We start from the raw sequence: 18,204 nt of genomic DNA on the forward strand, positions 1-18,204 counted from the left end.
AGGATTTGTAGCCTCTCCATTCTTGTTGGCTCTCATATCTTGTATTGCTTATTCATGCAGTGTCGCCGCCCCATGGTGGTTTTTCCTCGCAAGAGGTTTCCACATAAATCTCGGTGTCTACTCTTGATTTGATATTTTCTTTGCCAGATGAGTTACCATTTTGATTGCTATTGATCCATATGTGAAGTGGTTATTTTTATAGATGATGAGTTGGCATGAGAGACATATGTGTGTTCTTTGATATGTTAATATGAGATAATGTGGATTGATATTCTATTGAGCTCGCTGCTGCAAATATTTTCTTATTGAATCATTGGATGGCTTGCGGTTTGAAAGTTTCAAGCATGGTTGCTGTTTTGTTCATGCAGACAAGATGTTCGGTGAAATGTTTATGACAAGTTAATTTACCTATTTGATTATCTTGCTACTCCATTGTTATCACAGCTTAGTTCACACCCCTTGTGATGCTGCTTCTGAAGAGATATATGTATGAAACACTCAAATGGTAGATACCTTTTCAATTTCTTAAACAAACAAGTGAGAAAAGTCACCTAAACAACAAATCACTGCATACACTAAAATGTTTTAAGCTTATCCCGAGCATCAATGCTAATGTCGAGATTAATTCCTATCCGGGCCGCTGAGCTATTCGATATGGATAGACGGAGGGCAAATGCCGATTCCAAAACGACCAGACCCGGAGCTTTGCTTTTTGTTAGAGCAGTACAGTAGCTGTCCCCGCCTTGTGCTAGTAGTGGGGAGGGAACAAATTGAGATTACTGTCAGATTAGCAGCCAGTGCTGTAACGGATCAAGGATCATAGATGCCATCCCCATAGCGCACAGTTCTGCGAGACCCCCCACGGCCCCACCACTTTCGAGCGAATTAGCCGCAGCTGAATGCGAGAAAGTGCGCCGCGCTTTACAACTGCCTGGCACCATGGCTTCCCAGTTTCAGACTTTCTTTTTGTTTTTTTTTGTTTGAGATGAGCTTCAGACTTCCAGCTCTACTAGACTACCATATAAGAAGTCAAAAAGGAGCTGAACCGCAAAACAGTATATATAACCAGCGTAACCTGTTTTTGCTAAATTTCATATCCCAAATTTTGAAATTTACACGATGCATATATCGACAATTCCGATTCAGTGATCCACCTGTGGTAGAGGTAGTAGAGCAGCCTGTTTTCTTTGTTCTTTTGACCGGATAATGATTTCCAAGCCTTTGCTAACGACCATTTCGAGCACTGTCAGCAGTAAAAAAACGACCAAAAGACTACAAAAAAGGAGGCAGGAGAACGAACAAAGCGTGTACTGCCAAAAGGTGACACACACCCACACCGCGTGCGCGAAGGGCCGATTCGCGAGCTCCCCCAACCCGGCGGTACGGGTACAGCGTGCTCACGAGCGTGTCGCTGCGGAGTGGGCCCGCCCTCAGTGCTCCACCTTGCTGCGCGCTGACACGTGGGGCCGGCGTTTGAACGCGGCCGCGGCTACGGAGGCCGTGCGCAGCTGCTTTATATGCTCCCTGCTTAAAAAACAACAGGCGCATTCCGAATTCCCGTGCTCTGCAGTCTGCACACTGCTCTGCTTAGAGCTTGTCTCTCCTCTCCCTTCCATCTGTCTCTTCTTCTCAATCCCCGCCGCTGCTCCTCAATCCTGCCCGTGCGCCGCGGGAAGGTTCTGGAAGCTCTCCGGAGATGAGGAGGGGTAGAGGACATGGAGGAGGAGGGGTATCCGCGTCCCTCGCCGCGCTGCTGTGCTGCGGCTGCGTCATGGTCCTCGCCGGCGCAGCCGCCGCGCAGGGGCCCCGGCTTCCCTCCGCGTACAAAACCCTAAGAGGTAAGGCCCAGCCACCCGCAGCTTTCTGCAAGCTCTGCTTCGCTTCGTGCTCTTGTTCATACGGGAGATGAGGTGCGTGCTTCCGAGGGTTCTGTACGGCAGCCGGCGAAGCCGATGGGGAATTTGTGGGTGCTTGTTCTAGAGGCGGAGAGGCCCATAGAGGCCACCCCCTTTTGCTGAGGATTATAGGAAGTTTTCTCTCAACCTTAGTTAGTGGTTACACGAAGTGGAGTGCTACAGCTTGCACTACAGCTACTGCAAGTCAGCAACCACCTTTTTTTTGGGGGTGGGGGTTTCAAATTTGTTTCGTTCGAGTATTAAAAAAAAATCTTGTTTCGTTCATTCGTGTGGTCAAGCCTTGTCAAATTAATTGGGTGATGGTTTGAGCGGATATTCTCTAACGGGAATAATCATGTGCATTTGTCGTGCAGGTGATGCTCCACGAGTTGTGGCCAAAGGCGGGTTCTCAGGAGTGTTTCCCGACTCCAGCTCAGATGCCTACTCCTTTGCGTTGATCGCCAGCGCACCCGGTACAACTCTGTGGTGTGACGTCCAGCTGACAAAGGATGGCGTTGGAGTCTGCCTTCGGGACATAAACATGAATAATTGCACCAACGTCGCCCACACTTACCAGGCGAGAAAGCGGACCTATGTCATCGATGGCGTGCGGAAAAATGGATGGTTTGCTCTGGACTTTACCAAGGATGAGCTTCAGTCTGTTTCTTGTGAGTATAACAATATCATTGCAAACATTTCACTATAGAGCAATTGGATTCCGTAAGCTCTGTACATCTCAGACGTGTAGTAAGTACAAACTAATAATAATTGGGTATACGCATTAGCAGTCTTTACTCTTTAGTAGTATTTTTCCCTCACAAAGAAAAAGACTAAGTATGCGCAGACATGCCCCTGGACACACCACCAAGGTCATGAATCTTGAAACAATGTAACGTATTACGATTTTCGTTGTGTTTAGTTTTATTTTATTATTTTTAACTAGTTTCACATTATGGGCTTCCTTTTTCTCTCAAGTTGTGTGTACTCATTACTCAAGCATTTGTGCTTTTAGTGCCTTATAAATACTTGCTGAAAGTGTGATGATCTAATGATGTAAGCTTCTTTACTCTTAACTGATTATCTACTATTTTGAGCAGTAACACAAGCAATTTGGTCTCGCACCTACAGATTCGATTCTGTCGGATATTCTATCCTCTCTGTCACAGACTTGCTGTCCATTGTCAAGCAGCCTTCTGTTTGGTTGAATGTTCAGGTTGAGTATTGTCCTTGTAGCTTGGAATTTGTTGTTGCTAGTGCTACCTTCAAAAGCTGATTTCTATTTCATGTGTGTAGCATGACACCTTCTACAAAGAACATGGTTTGAACATGAGGAACTACATACTTTCCATCCAAAAGCGTGTATCTGTGGATTATATCTCGTCACCTGAACTTGGCTTCCTCCAAAATATATCTGGAACAGTTCATCGCAAAACAAAGCTTGTGTTTAGCTTTCTTGATAAATCCCTCTTGGATCATTCTATAAACCAAACATATGGTTCACTTTTGAGTAACCTAACGCTTATTAAGTCTATTGCATCTGGCATAATGGTCCCGAAGACATACATTTGGCCAGTGACAAAGGATAACTATCTACAGCCGTCCACATCAATTGTCGCCGAAGCCCACAATGCAGGGCTGGAAATATATGCCTCTGATTTTGCAAATGATAGAATTATTCCCTATAACTACAGTTATGATCCATTGGCAGAATACCTAAACTTTATCAGCGATGGTGGCTTCTCTGTTGATGGTGTATTGTCAGAACACCCTATTACTGCATCAGAGGCTATTGGTAAGTTACTAAGTACATGTTAAAGACTCAACTATAATACTATAGATTGGAATTGCAGAGTGCAAAATAATCTTACCGCACTTTAAGATACGGTTGTGCCCATTGCGGAAATTTTCTTAGGATGATATTTGTGAACAAATAAGCAACATGCTCTTTTTTATGCCTTTGAATCTCCTCATCTGCAGGTTGCTTCGCTAATCTGAATTCAAGTGAGACTGGTCATGGTATGTCTCATCTCGGTGTAAGACCTACCTTAGTAGTTTTACCATGATGGTTGAATGTATTCTATTAAAACTCAGTTTAATTGTTGTAGTGTTTTTATACAGGGGAACCCTTAGTTATCTCGCATAATGGTGCTAGTGGAGATTATCCAGACTGTACGGACCTGGCCTACAATAGTGCAATTAATGATGGCGCAGATGTCATTGATTGTCCTGTTCAAGTGACAAGTGATGGAGTTCTTATGTGCATGAGTTCCATTAACCTGCTTGATACCACGAATGTGCAGGGAACAACTTTCAGCTCTCTTAGTTCTGTTGTTCCAGAAATTCAGGCTACAGCAGGAATCTTCACATTCAACCTTACTTGGGATGACATTAATAGTAGCACCTTAAAACGTGAGTTTCTTTTGTATCATTATCCAGATAAATTGTTGTTGTTGTTTTCTACCTAAAGTAAATGGCAAATAACATTATAGATGCAAGAATGGCTTACAAAAAAGCACAACCCATTAGTAGCCTTTTGACTTGCTCTTTTCCTACAGCCAAAATATCTTCCCCAGTGAGTGATTATTATCTTGTAAGGAACCCAAGGTACACAAATCAAGGGAAGTTTCTGAACTTATCTGACTTTCTAGCAATCGGAATGGATAAGGATTTGTCTGGTGTCATGATCATCATTGAGGTGATAACTTTTGCTTGAAGTTTTGGTTATTTTGATATGACCCATAGGGTTAATCTTTATAATTTATACCTGAATTTTATATCTCTATTATGAGTATGTGACAGTCAAAAGTTTACCAGATCGTAAACTTTCTATATCTTGAAGAATAATCAATATAATTTATTTTAACGAAGAGCTCATGATCTGTTTTCATTTTTTATATTTGTAAATGGTATAGCTTGCTTAACTGTTGTCATCTCGATGAGTTCTATATCTATTATAGACACACTGAACTTGTACTTGTATAGGCCTCTGGGATTAGATAATGGAAAGACACTATTTCTTTCTCATGCCCTACCACATATTCTATTCAGCTTTGCATATGACAAATATCTTGACTTATCTCAAATAAGTGGAGTTCTTTATTCATATATCATTCTATCTTTTGTACTGCAGAATGCTGCATTTGTGGCAAAGTCATTAGGAATTGACATAGTTGATTCTGTAAATGCTGCCTTAAGTGCTGCTGGCTATGATAATCAGACTACCAAGCAAGTTCTGATCCAGTCGAAAGATAGTGCTGTTCTTGTCAAACTGAAGCAGCAGAAAACAAAATGCAAGCTTGTGTACACTCTCCCCTTAGGCATTGGGGATGCTTCTACTTCCTCATTAGAAGCCATGAAGAAGTTTGCTGATGCTGTAGTTGTTGATAGGAAATCTGTTTTTACCTTAAGTCAAGATTTTGCGATCCGACAGAACAGTCTTGTGAAAGATCTACAGTCAGCAGGGCTAGCTGTGTACGCACAGGTGTTCCGGAATGAGTTTGTATCACAACCGTTGGACTTCTTTGCAGATGAAACTGTTGAGATCAATTACTATGTTCAATCATTTAATCTGTCAGGCATCATAACTGACTTCCCGAAGACAGTCAGAAGATACAAAAGTAAGTCTCGTTTGTCATCCACATATAGTGGGTCGTGATTTTACTGCTTGCATCTACAGGGTATGATGGAAAGTAGCATGCGAACATAGCTAGTTGTGCTTAGGCCATTTTTAAAGCCTTCGCAATGGTGGTGCCATTTTCCACTCCACTGTCATGTAGCTTGTGCGATATCAAAATTTCGAGTTATGATCCTACATTCACCCTGCTTTTGCCATAAGATTAGGGAGATGATTATTCACATTCTTTCGTAGGGTTAATCTATTATAGTATTTAATTAGTAGCTGCATTATTTACTCTCCTGTTTCTGACATTTGCATACTCCTGTATTGGCAGAAAACACTTGTACAGGTTTGGGAAATGACATGCCCAACTACATGCAGCGCATTGACGTTGGCTCCCTTTACCAGTTACTTCAACCCTTCAAAGCCCAGCCGCCATCTGTGCCGCCAATGCCGACACTGAATGCTTCAAGCGTGGAGGAGGCACCGCTTCCTCCTGTTGCGTCAAGAAATGGGTCCGGTGGTTCCTCAAGTGGCGCCGAAACTCCTGGTGCGCCTCCTGCTGCTGCTCACAAGGCTACTGTAAGTACTGGCATGCTGTTTGTAATGGTTTTCACAGCTCTTCTGATCTGAGCAAACCATGAGGCTGTATAGTAGGCTGATCTGAGCAAACCTTGAGGCTGTATGATTCAGGCAAGCTTCGACCGATGTTTTGGTGCTCCCAAGCACTTGTTTCTGTAGCTGTTTCAGTATGTCCCTGCATATTCGTTTCCACCTGTATAAATTCCCCGGTAGAAATGTTACACTATTCAGCGAGCATTGGTGTTATACATTGCTAATGGAAGCCACAGTTCCTGGTGTTTGCACATCACTGCTCTGCATAGATCCTCATACTGAGCTAAATGACACGGTACATGTTCAGCAAATTGGCAAGCCTTACCCTTACGCACATAACAAATTTTCCTGATGTCAGTTAAAAGGTGAACATTTCTTAGGACTAAGCTTTGTCTCCTAAAGTGAAGAACAGCCTAAGAACATATTGCAACTATGCTCTCGGTCACAGTATCAACTATCAAACATTAGCATATAAGATAGAGCACGACTGCGGAGGACAATCCTCTGTATGTACAACACTACATTGAACCAGGAAGCAGCAGAAGCTATGACGCACCAAAGCCGCTGCTCACATGTTCCTGAACGATCACACGCAGCCGGCTTTGCATCATGCTGGATGAAGTGTAAGCTGGCAGATGGAGGTGGTAGAAGCAGGTTTGCGAAGTGGGGAGATGGTCGCGGGAGCTGGAGGCCCTGTATATGAACAGCCTGCACCCCAGTCCCCAGAAACCATCTGACGGCAAACATTTCACTGAGGTCCAGAAGAAAAGTAGCCTCCCCTGCTGTTCGACCGTCATGTTTTCCACGGCCTGGCATGTAAAAAAATATTTATTTTCATGAAAAATATATCACTACATATTGCTTTGTCTTATGTCTACACAAAGGCACCATTGGACAAATGTGTTCCATTTGATCAAAATTCACTGGCTTGGAAGAGGTAAAACCTTCTAGTTAACTTTTTTTGAACATTAAAAACCTTCTAGTTAACTTACTCAAGATAGAGTTAAAGAGTTGGGCTTACCTTCCAGAACCATTTGATTTGGCGATCTTTTTCTTTGTATCCACGGTAGTCAGTATGAGCTCTCCACTGGTTCACATCTATAGTGCCCTTGCTACCACCCAACATCTGATCAAAATCTTCATTATCCAAACTCGCAAAGAACTCTGTCCAGGGTTTCCATTTGTCGAACATAGTACGAAATCCTGCAGCAAAATAAGCTAGTTGACGTCTGGTGCAGTTCACGAACCTATCTTGAATCAGCAGATCGATGTACTTGCATCTATTCTCACTAGTAACAGCAATATCTTTCCCTCCAGGGAAGAGCTCGGTGACTGTCCTAGACCCCAACACCTCATCTTCTCGAACAAATGTTAGTTCCAATGTGTTTGAATCCACAAGACCCGGATCCATTTCTAGGATCTTTTTGCAGCTTGCATGCAGGGATGGATCTGTGTCCGCAATATCCTCCAGTGTAATAGGTCTCCCAGCTAATTGCAAGAACAATGTCCGGTCAAAGTATACTCCCACATGTATTTTGTGCCTCAAGGCCAATGCAATCATCCGCCCTGCAAATTCAAAGTACTCCAGGTGCAGTGGATCCACAACAGATGCTGCAATGCAGATGTAAGTGCAGAAGGTTAGAGTGATGTCAGAGGGACAATAGTGTTACCATTATTGAGATTTGGGAACCTCAAATGGTGTATGCACCTGCTTCTATAGTGACATGCATATGGTACTTTGATTGCTTGTGGTATGAATGCAAAGATCAAGTAACACAGAGGAAAACAGAGTTATCTTGGATTGGAAAACAAAACAGAGATAATATTCAGTAAAAAAAGTAGCTAAAATAACTAAATATAAGGAAACTGAATCTTGTCCTTGAAAAGAAACCATCTTAAAAGAAAGATTCAGCTCAAAATAAGAAGGATACTAAATTACTAACACTATCTTTTTGAAGAAATGCACCAAAGCTCCCTAAGAATCAGGAACACTAGACTGAAAATTGTATATTGTTCACCTTATGTCTCCAGTTTAAAGCTATGGGTAAATTGACCCGTGTGTCTAACAAGTTTCACTGTAAAAGGTTCGATTCCTGCAATCCGAATTGGCCAGATTACAAAAATCATCTTAGCATGTTTGAGCTTCATAATTTAGCTATTTGATCGATGGTTGCAATATTGATTAACATTTTGACCAACACAAGCAAACTTACCGGTCAAGTTCTTATATTTTACAAATGGACCTTAGCGTAAGGATATGCTTGTGTTCCTCAGTACATTTACATGACCAATGTTCACTAACCTGACTCGAACTAAAAGAGGACAAATGTCTGAACTACCTGTCAAGTAAGCATCTCTGTATTGAAGAAATTATCACGACAATATACTAGAAGAACAGTCAGGATTGTACAATACAATGAAACTGATATTCAATTTCATCAGATGGCCGCTAGAAGCAACTCACTTGGATTGATGAAAAACCTTCTCCTGTCATGTGGACACGCTGAGAAGAGAACAACGCGTGGGTTGAACAGCGCCTGACACACCAAGCAGAACCACTCCCTTAGCACGCCGGGACCGGTGGCTTGCTCGTGCTTGAACGCCACAGACATGGCAGCGCCTAGCTCCTGGGGCGTCGCATGAACAATGTACCCGAACGAGTCCGGCAGCAGCCGCGCCCGATCGACAAGCAGTTCGTAGGGCGGCCGCGCGTCGGTACCCCTGACGAGTTCCGGCAGCATTGCCATGGCCAGGTGCCTCCGTGCGTCGAACTCGAGGAGGTCTCTGTGCCTGGTGATCCAGCGGATGTTCTCAATGAACTCGCTCCCGGCGCTCAGCACGAGCGCGGTGACTGCTCTCGCGTGCGCCGCCAGCGTGGCTCGCATAGCGTGGTGGAGATCCGGCCAGTCGTCCAGCTCGGCTAGGACGGCCCAAACGCTGTGCAGCGAGGCCGTCCACTTGGGCAGCGCGCTCGACGACGAGGTATGCCTGTGCCCCGGCGGCGGCGCCGGCGGCAAGCTCATCTCGAACCTGGCCATGCAGTCTTTAACGCTCCTCAGCAGGTATTCCAGTATCTGGCTCAGAAGCTTTCTCCAAGGCTGAATGCGGTCGTCGTCCAGCTCAAGCACCTGGCGACGCAGCACGGACCAGAATGCCTTGAACTCGACCAAGTTTCTCGTAGCTGCCGCTGGGCGGCTCCAGCAGCTCCTGTACGCCGTGGCGATCTCTTGGATAATACCTTTCGCCATCTCCCCAGCAAGCCGGGTCGACTGCTCGGCCACCCGCCGCCACGACACGCCGTGCCAGCGCTCCGGCGTCCACTCGGGGTCGGAGAGCACCGTCGCGAGCATGCTTCGCAAGGCAGTGTAGAGCGAGTCGCCCGTGCGCGCACCGGTGGCGATGGACCCGCAGAACTCCAAGAGCACCGGCGCCGTCCACGCCCTGACAATGCCCTTCCCCGACGGGGCGTCGGGGCACAGGAAGCACCGGATGGCGCGCTCGGCTACGGCGCGGCGGTGCTCGTCGTTGGAGTGGTAGAGCTGGACGAGCACGCCGGGGGCGCCGCTGCGGAGGAAGATGTCCAGGTGGTCGGCGACGGGCCCCAGGGCGCTGTGCGATCTCCTCTGTTGGGCGGCGCCGGCCGAATCGAGGAACCTCCTGACGAGCTTCTCGAGGGGCGCGGCCTCGTGCGGCTGCTGCTGGCCGCCCGTCGCGGTGGCGGCGACCCTGGCCGCGGCGGTGATCTCGGACGCGAGGCGCCACGCGTCGGCGTGCGGGGTGGAGAGGAGCCGGTAGGAGACGTGGATCGTGGCGTCCCAGGGGAGGCCGAGCTCCCCGACCGTCGCCCCGCGCGGGAGCTCCCGGCCGGCGTGGACGGCCCGCAGCTCGCCCCCGCGCGGGGGGACGCCGTTGCCGAGGCGGTCGAGGACCGAGCCCACGGTGTCCTCCCGCCGCGCCCGGATCACGGTGGTCCGGGAGTCGATGTTGCGAAGCAGGAGCTGGACGGCGGCGGTGGGCGGGGCGCCGTGATCGGGCTCCGACGCGGCGGCGCCGGGCGTAGCCATGCGGTTGCGTGTTCACTTGGGGCTGTTTTGGGGGTTTTGGTGAGTAGGGGAAAGTCCGATCGAAGAGCACGGGACTGGGGGCCTAGTTTTTTGGGGTTTTTTTTCCCCCGAAAGACCAATTTGGGGGCCAATTTCCGTGTGATACTCGAAGCGACCACTGAGCGAGGATAACTTCGCTCTTGGTCTAAACGACGCAATCACAATTCACAAAGCTGGAGGCTGGAGCCCTGGATGGGTTGACAATTGACATTCCTCCCCATCAATCTTACTGGCTGGGAGTTTGCGTATCACTACTGATTTGCAAGGTGGACCACTTGTGTCAATCTAATCCTTCAGCAAATTTAACTGATTATTATGTGACTGGAAAAGGGCAAAAAGTTTTTTAAGTCAAATTAGCTGCAGAACACATAGAATGTGCTCACCTCTTTTTTCAAAAAAAAAAAAAAACGGAATCAAGTGAAGGTTCCTGCCTTTAGGTTGAAAGGATCATGTAATGTTTTTTGTTGCTGTCAAATGTTGGACGATGAAAACAAAGGGTATTTTTAGGGCTGTCTGCCTATTACTCGGATGTTTTAGGGACCATCAACATCTGAATTAGATGGAAATCCAATAGTCCAGGTGCATCTTCAACCTCACCTCCATCCTACCCCCGGGCTCTTAGTCAGATCCACCACCGCCCCAAGTCCCCAATGCTAACCTCTCAACTCGTGATGCTATCGCCCCAACACCACCTAACCAGCCTCCTCCACCACCCACGGCCCGCGGCGGCTGCCGCTTTGCCACTCCACCCACCAACCACCACCTCCGCCAAGCTGGTGAAAATCACAATCCCAAAACCATATGAAATTTAATAATTACTAAAATTATCCATTGACCGATGATTGTATTTGTATAGCTGTATTAGAACTCTCCTTATCATGCAACGGCCCGTTTTCTACAATCTCGTTGCAAAAGCATCCCTATTTTTCATAAATAATACTACATTAAAACAAACACATGTAGTATCTAATAAAACGTAACCAGCAAACTCTCCAATTAAAGATACATGGAAGTAGCTTCTCATTTGACCACACACAAAAGAAAAGATACCATCACAGGACACTTCTACATGAAGGCAGCAACCTGCATTTGATTCAATTAAATAAAGGAAGTGATATTCTAAGCTAATTTCTGCTCCCTGTTCGTAGTAGTAGTCAAATGACTGATTAAATATGCAGAAAATGGAGCCTACGAGAGCTAAAGATATGTTCTTTTGGCAGCGATACCAACTCAAACAATCCAAGATTAAGAAAAGAATATAATCCCTGATGAAAAAAGAAACGGACGTCAACACATCCAGCTTGTTATTGAGCCGTTTAGCAAGAAGTTATCCTCTAACGACAAGGATTCTTCCGTAGCATAATAATGATGTATCTTAGAGATTAAAATTTTTTGTATTGCAACGTTTCACTCAAAGACTCCAACTCATATTATCGTTGCATGAACACCAAAATGGAATAAATAAACACTGAAAGTTCGACTGAAACCTTAAACATTATCTTTGCTGTTTGTTCCTTAAAATTTCAGGCAATTTACGTGATTGCGGGATTATAAGTCAAGATCAGCTGACCTCAACTCCAAGTAACTTACCGGACAAATTGATAACTCTAACATTTCCGGCCCACCAAGCAAAGCCGATGTGGTTTCTTGGTCACGACCAACTGAAACGAAAGTTCAATTAAAGTGCTACTAGTATCTCTTTGTAGAAAGCTTCTGCTGCGCAACATCGACTCCCGCACCACCGTGATCCGGGCGCACCGGGATGACACCCTGGACTCGGTCCTCGACCGCCTAAGGAAGGGCGCCGTCCGCAGGGGCGACCTGCGCGTCCGAGATCGCCGCCGAGGCCAGTCTCGCCGCGGCTGGTCAGCAGGACGCCGCCGCGTCCCTGGAGAAGGTCGTCGCGAGGTTTCTTGATTTCGACCGAGCCGCCAATGCGTACTCTGGCGGCTCGTGGGATTTCGACGACCACCTGGACGTCTTCCTCCGCAGCGGCGCCCCTGTCCTGCTCGTCCAGCTCTACCTCTCCAGCGACGAGGCGTGCCGCGGCGGAGCCGAGCGCGCCATCCGATGCTTCCTGCCCACCGTCAAGGCGTGGACGGCGCCCTTGCTCTTGGATTTCTGCGGGTCCTTCGCCGGCGGCGCGCGTGCGGACGACCCGCTCTACACTGGCTTTCGGAGCCTGCTTGCAACGGCGCTCTCCGATCCCAACCGGACCACGGAGCGCTGGCGCGACGTGCCGCGACGGCGGGTCGCCGAGCACTTGACCCGGCTTGCTGGGGATATGGCGAACGTTCTTATTGAAGAGATCGCCGGCGACGAGCAGGTGCTGTCCCACACGTCGGCTATGAAGAACTTGGCCGAGTTCAAGATCTTCTGGTCCGTGCTCCGCGCGTAGGTGCTTGAGGATGATGATGCCGGCACGCCGCGTCGCCCGACGAGGAGGGTACGGTGGCGACCCCTGCTGAGGAGCGTCAACGATTGGATGGCTATGTTCGAGACGAGCTTGTTGCTGCTGCGCCAGCAGCACGGCTCGTCGTCGAGCGCGGTGCCCAAGTGGACAGCCTCGCTGCACAGCGTTGTTTGGGCCGTCCTGGCCGAGCTGGACGCGTGGCCGGATATCCACGAAATGGTCGGAGACACGTTGGAGGTGCACGCGACGGCGGTCACTGCGCTTGTGCTGAGCGCCGGGAGGGAGCTGAGCCAGAACATCCGCTGGATCACCAGGCACAGGGACGTTTCTCGAGTTCGAGGCGCGGAGGCACCTGGCCATGGCGATGCTGCCGGAATCCGTCGCCGGCAGAGACGCGCCACCGCCGCACGAGATGCTCATCGTTCGAGGTTGCTCTCCGACTCATTCGGGTACATTGCTCTCGCGACGCCCCGGGCTCTTCGCGCTGCGGCTCTGGTAGTGGCGTTCAAGCACGAGCAAGCCGCCGGCCCTGGCGTGGTGAGAGAGTGGTTCTGCTTGGTGTGCCAGGCCCTGTTCAACCCTTGCCTTGTTCTCTTCTCACCGTGTCCGCATGACAGGCGAAGGTTCTTCATCAATCCAAGTGAGTTTGCTTCTCCTGGCCTTCTGATAAAGTTCTATGTCGGTTTGTTTCTACAAGATTGGCATGATAATCTTTTCAACACATAGGCACCAGTGGCCCTCTTTTAGTTTGATTCAGGGTAACAGAGGCAATGGTAAAATCATAAGAACTTCATCAGTAAGTTTGTTTGTGTTGGTCAAAATTCATCCAATGTTGCAATCATGCAATAAATATTCAAATGGCTCGATGACGAAGCAGTTATCTTCAGTTTATTCCTGAATTGCGCGGACCTTCAATGCATTTCTACAAAAATGTAATATATTTTTTTATAACTGAAATTTTCTTTTATGCCGGTTTCTTTTCTAACCATAGTTAAATGTTCTTCCATTTAATTATTTTTGCTACTTTTTTTGTCACCGAATACTTTTAACTGTTTCACCCTGTTTTTTGTTTCTTAAACCAAAGATTTACTTGTTTTCAGTTCTGCACTATGTTACAGATGTTTGAATTTATACCAATTGATTTGTGTTGCACACGGACCCACGATACGAGCCACATGCTCCCTCGTGTGTCGTGGGGCGTGGCTTCATTGGGTACATGTTTGAATTCACACCGCAATCAATCACAAACTCCCAATAATGTTCAAGGTTCCTTTCATACCTTTCTAACCTTTTGCATTTCCATCCGTATTGCAGCATCCGTCGTGGATCCACTGCACCTGCAGTACTTCAAGTTCGCAGGACGGATGATTGCATTAGCCCTGAGGCATAAAATCCATGTGGGAGTTTTATTTGACCGGACATTATTCTTGCAACTAGCTGGAAGACCTATTACGCTGGATGACATTGCGGATCCAGATCCATCCTTGCATGCCAGCTGCAAGAAGATCCTAGAAATGGATCCGACTCTTGTGGATTCAGACGTGTTGGGGCTACGATTCATTCGAGAAGTCGATGTGTTAGGGTTAAGGACGGTGACTGAACTCTTCCCAGGAGGAAAGGATACTTCAGTTAATAGTGAGAATCTATATGAGTACATCAATCTGCTAATTCAAGATAGCTTCGTGAACTGCACCAGACGTCAACTGGGCCATTTCGCTGAAGGATTTAGCAGCATGCTTGGCGAAACGATATCTCAGACAGCGTTCTTCGAGAGTCTGAATGTTGAAGATTTTGACGAGATGCTTGGTGGAAGCAAGGACAGTATAGATGTGAAACAATGGAGAGCTCATACTCACCACCGTGGATACAAAGAAAATGATGGCCAGGTCAACTGGTTCTGGAAGGTATGGCCGTCTCTTTAACTCATGTGTCTTGATGAGTAGTAAGCTATGTAGATGATTTAAACTGTTTCGAGATGCTGAATTTTGATCAAATGTAATTAACAGACAATTATTCAACATATGATTCGAGTAACAATTAACAGAAAATCTTTCGCATGGCAGGTTGTGGAAAGCATGACGGTTGAACAGCAAAGGAGGCTGCTCTTCTTCTGGACCTCGGTGAAGCATTTGCCGTCAGATGGTTTCTTGGGGCTCGATTGCAGGCTGTTCATATTTAGGGCCTCCAGTTCCCGCGACCATCTCCCCACCTCGCAAACCTGCTTCTACCACCTCAACCTGCCAGCTTACACTTCGTTAAGCATGATGCAAAGCCGGCTGCAGATGGTCGTTCAGGAACATGTGAGCTGCGGCTTTGGTGCGTCGTAGCTTCTTCTGCTCTCCGATTCAGTGTTAAGTAACTTAATCCTCCGCATTTGGAGTGTATCTTGTATGCACTGATTTTGGATACTGTAACTGACATCGTAGTAGCGGTGTGTTCTTAGGCTGGTCTTGACTACTTTAAGAGACATGCAAGTCTGTCGCGAGAAAGATTCATCCCAGGTCATTACATGACATCATGTAAAAGTTTCTTGTTTGGGTTTACATATTGTTGACCTCATGTTTGTTTTTATATTTTTTTAGAGTTCGGCACAGATAGTGGGTGTGCTTAGTTCCCAGCCGTGGCTCGCTACGCCACGGCCTGTGGCACTGATTTCCACGCCACAGTCTGTGGCGTGGCGTGACGTGGCTGCGGACCAAACATGCTAGTATTTAGATACAGATATTAATGTCGGATTATCTTTGTTATAAATGTGGATAAATGTGCGAATATGGGATGAGTCAAAGTCCGACAATGCTATCTACGAATATTTAATATTAAGTAAAATTTCACTACAGGAAACGTCAAGTTTCCCTGTTGTTTTCTTATTTCCTTGGAAAATGGTGATGCTCCTAGCAAAAGTTTGTTTCCCTAGAGTGCCAATTGAAAACCGACTAAGAGTTCACTCTCTAGTAGGGAAGATTGAGGAAGGTGATACCACTTCATGCTACATGTGCACCTTGTTGGCATATAACCTTAGAAACAATTAGTAACAAAAAAGTCTTTCGAAATTAACCTTAGAAACAATTAGTAACAAAAAAGTCTTTCGAAATTACAGCTCCTGCACCACCCCAGCTATCCACGCCACCAAAATTTCCCAATCCCACCACTGAATTCTAGCTCGCGCCTTGCTATCTTCCCCATGCAGCACGCTGCCGCCAAATCCCTCCCTTGACACCTCCGTCTTGTCACCTCCTCCAATTCCTCCCGCCAATAAAACCCTTCAATTCCAGTGCCTCCCTGAACCCTTGAATCCCCGCCTCAAAACAATTCTACTACCGTCGAGATAACTCCATCCCTACCGTCCCAAGCACTAACCACTAGCCATGGCCAGGACGGCCCACCCCCATGACCCAAACTCTAGAAGAGAGACTCCAAGCCGCCGCCACTCAGATCGAGGTTGGAGGAGGAGCTTGTGTCCATGAGGAGGGGGAAGGAAATGCATTATTTGCGGAGAAGATAAGGGAGCTAGATTTGTTCCTCTGTTGTTAAAGAAAAGGAAGCAAAAGACAAAGGAGATAATTCTGTTGTTCTACAAGGCTTGGAGGTGAGAACGAAAATTCTTTGATTTTTGTGCTTTGTAGATCTACATATGATAAATTCTAGTGCACTGCAAGTAAGGAGCTTCACTTGGGAGAACGCAAGGGAGCTCGATCATTGCCGTTGTTGTTCAAGGAAGGCTTCAATGGTAGGAGATCTTGGTGTTGTGCAAAGGAAGGAGAAGGCAAGGGAGACAACTAGGCTTGAAGGTGAGAAGGAAATTTCTAGTGTGCACTGACTATTACATGTTTCTATTGCTTTGGGTGTTGATTTGTTTAAGACGTATTTGTGATCCCAAGGCAATTGTTTGATCGTTAGGTAGAAAATTTAATAGTCACTTCCCTCTACCTCATCGAATCATTTTTCATCCTGAAATATCATCCATCGTCCCATTGCCCCGACTCCACTCTCCTTCCTTATCTTTAACACCTCTTGCCACCAAATCTGATGCCACTGTCTAATCCCACGATAACCTCTGCTTTTGAACGCCCCCGGAGTTGTGTGCTCACGGCACAAATGTTTTGAGGTACATAGAGAACAACAAATCCACACACACGCGCGCGTGCGCGCACACACACTAATCAGTATGTTCCGAGAGAAGAACCTGAGAGGCTGGGATGAAATGTATTCGTTGTGACACACACATAATTAAAAAAATGAAAAAGATCTATCTCCTTAATAGCTAGTTGAAACTTACTGTTTCATCAATCATCATTAACCGTTGAATCTAGATACAATAGTTCAAATCTAGCTCTTCTTGGTCTCTCCTTTATCTCCTCCTCTTCCATCTTCCTCATGCGATGAAGACCCATCATGGCACTGCCCGACTTATGGTGCCAAACATCCCTCGTCACCACTGCCCGACTCCCAACGCCAGATGCCCCATCACCACTGCCTTCCACTCGGCACAAGCAGCCTCCACCGCTCCTATCCTTCATCATCCGACACTAACCCGTTGGAGCCAGCAAGGCTCACCACCACCACCGCCTATTTTGGTGGCACCCTTGCCGCCTATGCTCCCCCGCCGTCTTTCCCACCTCCACCACTAGCCAGTGAGCCGCTAGACGTTCGGAACTCCCTCTAAGCCTACAATCTATAGGTAATCGCCAACCCCAAATTCCCAAATTTTAACCTCAAATACCCATCTGTATTCAATTTCTTATAAAAATTACCGAGATCGATGGATAAGTAAAATCTTAATTGATTGATAAGGAGTAAATCTTGAAAAAAAATACAAACTTCTGCTGGGATCCGCTAGCCTACTCGCTGGCTATTGTGCCCATGGATTCCTCTTTCAAATGGTATAGCAATTGAACATACCTTCCAAAACCAGCTGATTTAGCATTCTTCTGTTGTGTGTCCGATCTTTGATGTACTCGGTGTGTGCCATCCACTCTTTCCCAGCTATGGGCTATTGTACCACAACATGTGATCAAAACTTGTGATGTCTAAGCTCTCGAAGAACGCTTTTGGGGATACCCAGTCGATGAACATGCTACTAAATCCAGCAGAAAAACTGCTTCGATGACATCTTGTGCACTCCACGAAGTTATCCTTGATCAACAGGCGGATGTACTCGCATATGTTCTCGCTGGTAACAGAGAATCCTTGCCTCCTTGGAAGAACTCTATCCTTTCTCGACCCTGCCACCTCAACTTCTCAAGAAAACTTCAATCCCAGAGCATCTGAATCAACGAGACATGCATCCATTTCTAGGATGTACTTTATGCATCAAGGCTAATCCAATCATCCTCCTTGAGAAAAGCAAGGGACTTATGCGTAGTGGATCGAGATGAAATGTTGTGATGCAGAAGGAAGTGTAAAAGCAAAAGAAGAATTAGTACATGGAAGGAAATGTAGAGGAATTAGTATATGGAAGTACAACGAAGATGCGTACAATACACTCACACCCACGCGCGCGCGCACGAAGTGTACACCACACTCGTACCCACATTCACACACACGCATGTGCCATGTGCTTCT

General features: G+C 46.7%; 3 protein-coding genes across 4 annotated transcripts; 2 read left to right on the plus strand and 1 right to left on the minus strand.

Annotated features, from left to right (window-relative positions):
• The first annotated feature begins 1,551 nt into the window (after positions 1–1,551).
• On the plus strand, positions 1,552–6,379 carry LOC101769120 (glycerophosphodiester phosphodiesterase GDPDL4). 2 transcript variants are annotated; one of them, XM_004973787.3, is made up of 9 exons: positions 1,552–1,838; positions 2,270–2,563; positions 2,993–3,108; positions 3,189–3,687; positions 3,873–3,911; positions 4,014–4,304; positions 4,451–4,590; positions 5,026–5,512; positions 5,846–6,379. In XM_004973787.3, exons 1-9 carry the CDS (start codon positions 1,697–1,699, stop codon positions 6,142–6,144), a joined length of 2,307 nt encoding a protein of 768 aa, XP_004973844.1. In that variant the 5' UTR covers positions 1,552–1,696; the 3' UTR covers positions 6,145–6,379. The 2 variants fall into 2 exon arrangements, with proteins under 2 accessions (XP_004973844.1, XP_004973845.1); XM_004973788.2 differs by having other exon boundaries at positions 5,026–5,516; positions 5,846–6,373.
• Positions 6,380–6,431: 52 nt separating this feature from the next.
• LOC101772209 (E3 ubiquitin-protein ligase UPL5) lies at positions 6,432–10,316 on the minus strand. Its single transcript, XM_004974777.2, has 3 exons — positions 8,591–10,316; positions 7,148–7,737; positions 6,432–6,935 (listed from the first exon to the last, which is right to left on the minus strand). The coding sequence occupies exons 1-3, from the start codon at positions 10,188–10,190 to the stop codon at positions 6,672–6,674; spliced, it is 2,454 nt and encodes an 817-aa protein (XP_004974834.1). The 5' UTR covers positions 10,191–10,316; the 3' UTR covers positions 6,432–6,671.
• Positions 10,317–11,986: 1,670 nt separating this feature from the next.
• LOC101772615 (E3 ubiquitin-protein ligase UPL5-like) lies at positions 11,987–15,185 on the plus strand. Its single transcript, XM_004974778.3, has 3 exons — positions 11,987–13,282; positions 13,957–14,546; positions 14,706–15,185. Exons 1-3 carry the CDS (start codon positions 12,715–12,717, stop codon positions 14,967–14,969), a joined length of 1,422 nt encoding a protein of 473 aa, XP_004974835.3. The 5' UTR covers positions 11,987–12,714; the 3' UTR covers positions 14,970–15,185.
• The last annotated feature ends 3,019 nt before the right edge of the window (positions 15,186–18,204 follow it).

Source organism: Setaria italica, chromosome VI, assembly GCF_000263155.2.
Source record: "Setaria italica strain Yugu1 chromosome VI, Setaria_italica_v2.0, whole genome shotgun sequence".
NCBI lineage: Eukaryota > Viridiplantae > Streptophyta > Magnoliopsida > Poales > Poaceae > Setaria > Setaria italica.

Coding starts and splice junctions, on each gene's coding strand:
- LOC101769120 (XM_004973787.3), top strand. CDS start 1,697: ATGAGGAGGGGTAGAGGACATGGAGGAGGAGGGGTATCCGCGTCCCTC. Junction 3,912..4,013: donor TTCAAGTGAGACTGGTCATG/GTATGTCTCATC, acceptor GTTTTTATACAG/GGGAACCCTTAGTTATCTCG. Junction 4,305..4,450: donor TAATAGTAGCACCTTAAAAC/GTGAGTTTCTTT, acceptor CTTTTCCTACAG/CCAAAATATCTTCCCCAGTG.
- LOC101772209 (XM_004974777.2), bottom strand. CDS start 10,190: ATGGCTACGCCCGGCGCCGCCGCGTCGGAGCCCGATCACGGCGCCCCG. Junction 7,738..8,590: donor AAGGTTTTTCATCAATCCAA/GTGAGTTGCTTC, acceptor TCTGCATTGCAG/CATCTGTTGTGGATCCACTG. Junction 6,936..7,147: donor AAATCAAATGGTTCTGGAAG/GTAAGCCCAACT, acceptor TTTACATGCCAG/GCCGTGGAAAACATGACGGT.
- LOC101772615 (XM_004974778.3), top strand. CDS start 12,715: ATGGCTATGTTCGAGACGAGCTTGTTGCTGCTGCGCCAGCAGCACGGC. Junction 13,283..13,956: donor AAGGTTCTTCATCAATCCAA/GTGAGTTTGCTT, acceptor TCCGTATTGCAG/CATCCGTCGTGGATCCACTG. Junction 14,547..14,705: donor AGGTCAACTGGTTCTGGAAG/GTATGGCCGTCT, acceptor TTCGCATGGCAG/GTTGTGGAAAGCATGACGGT.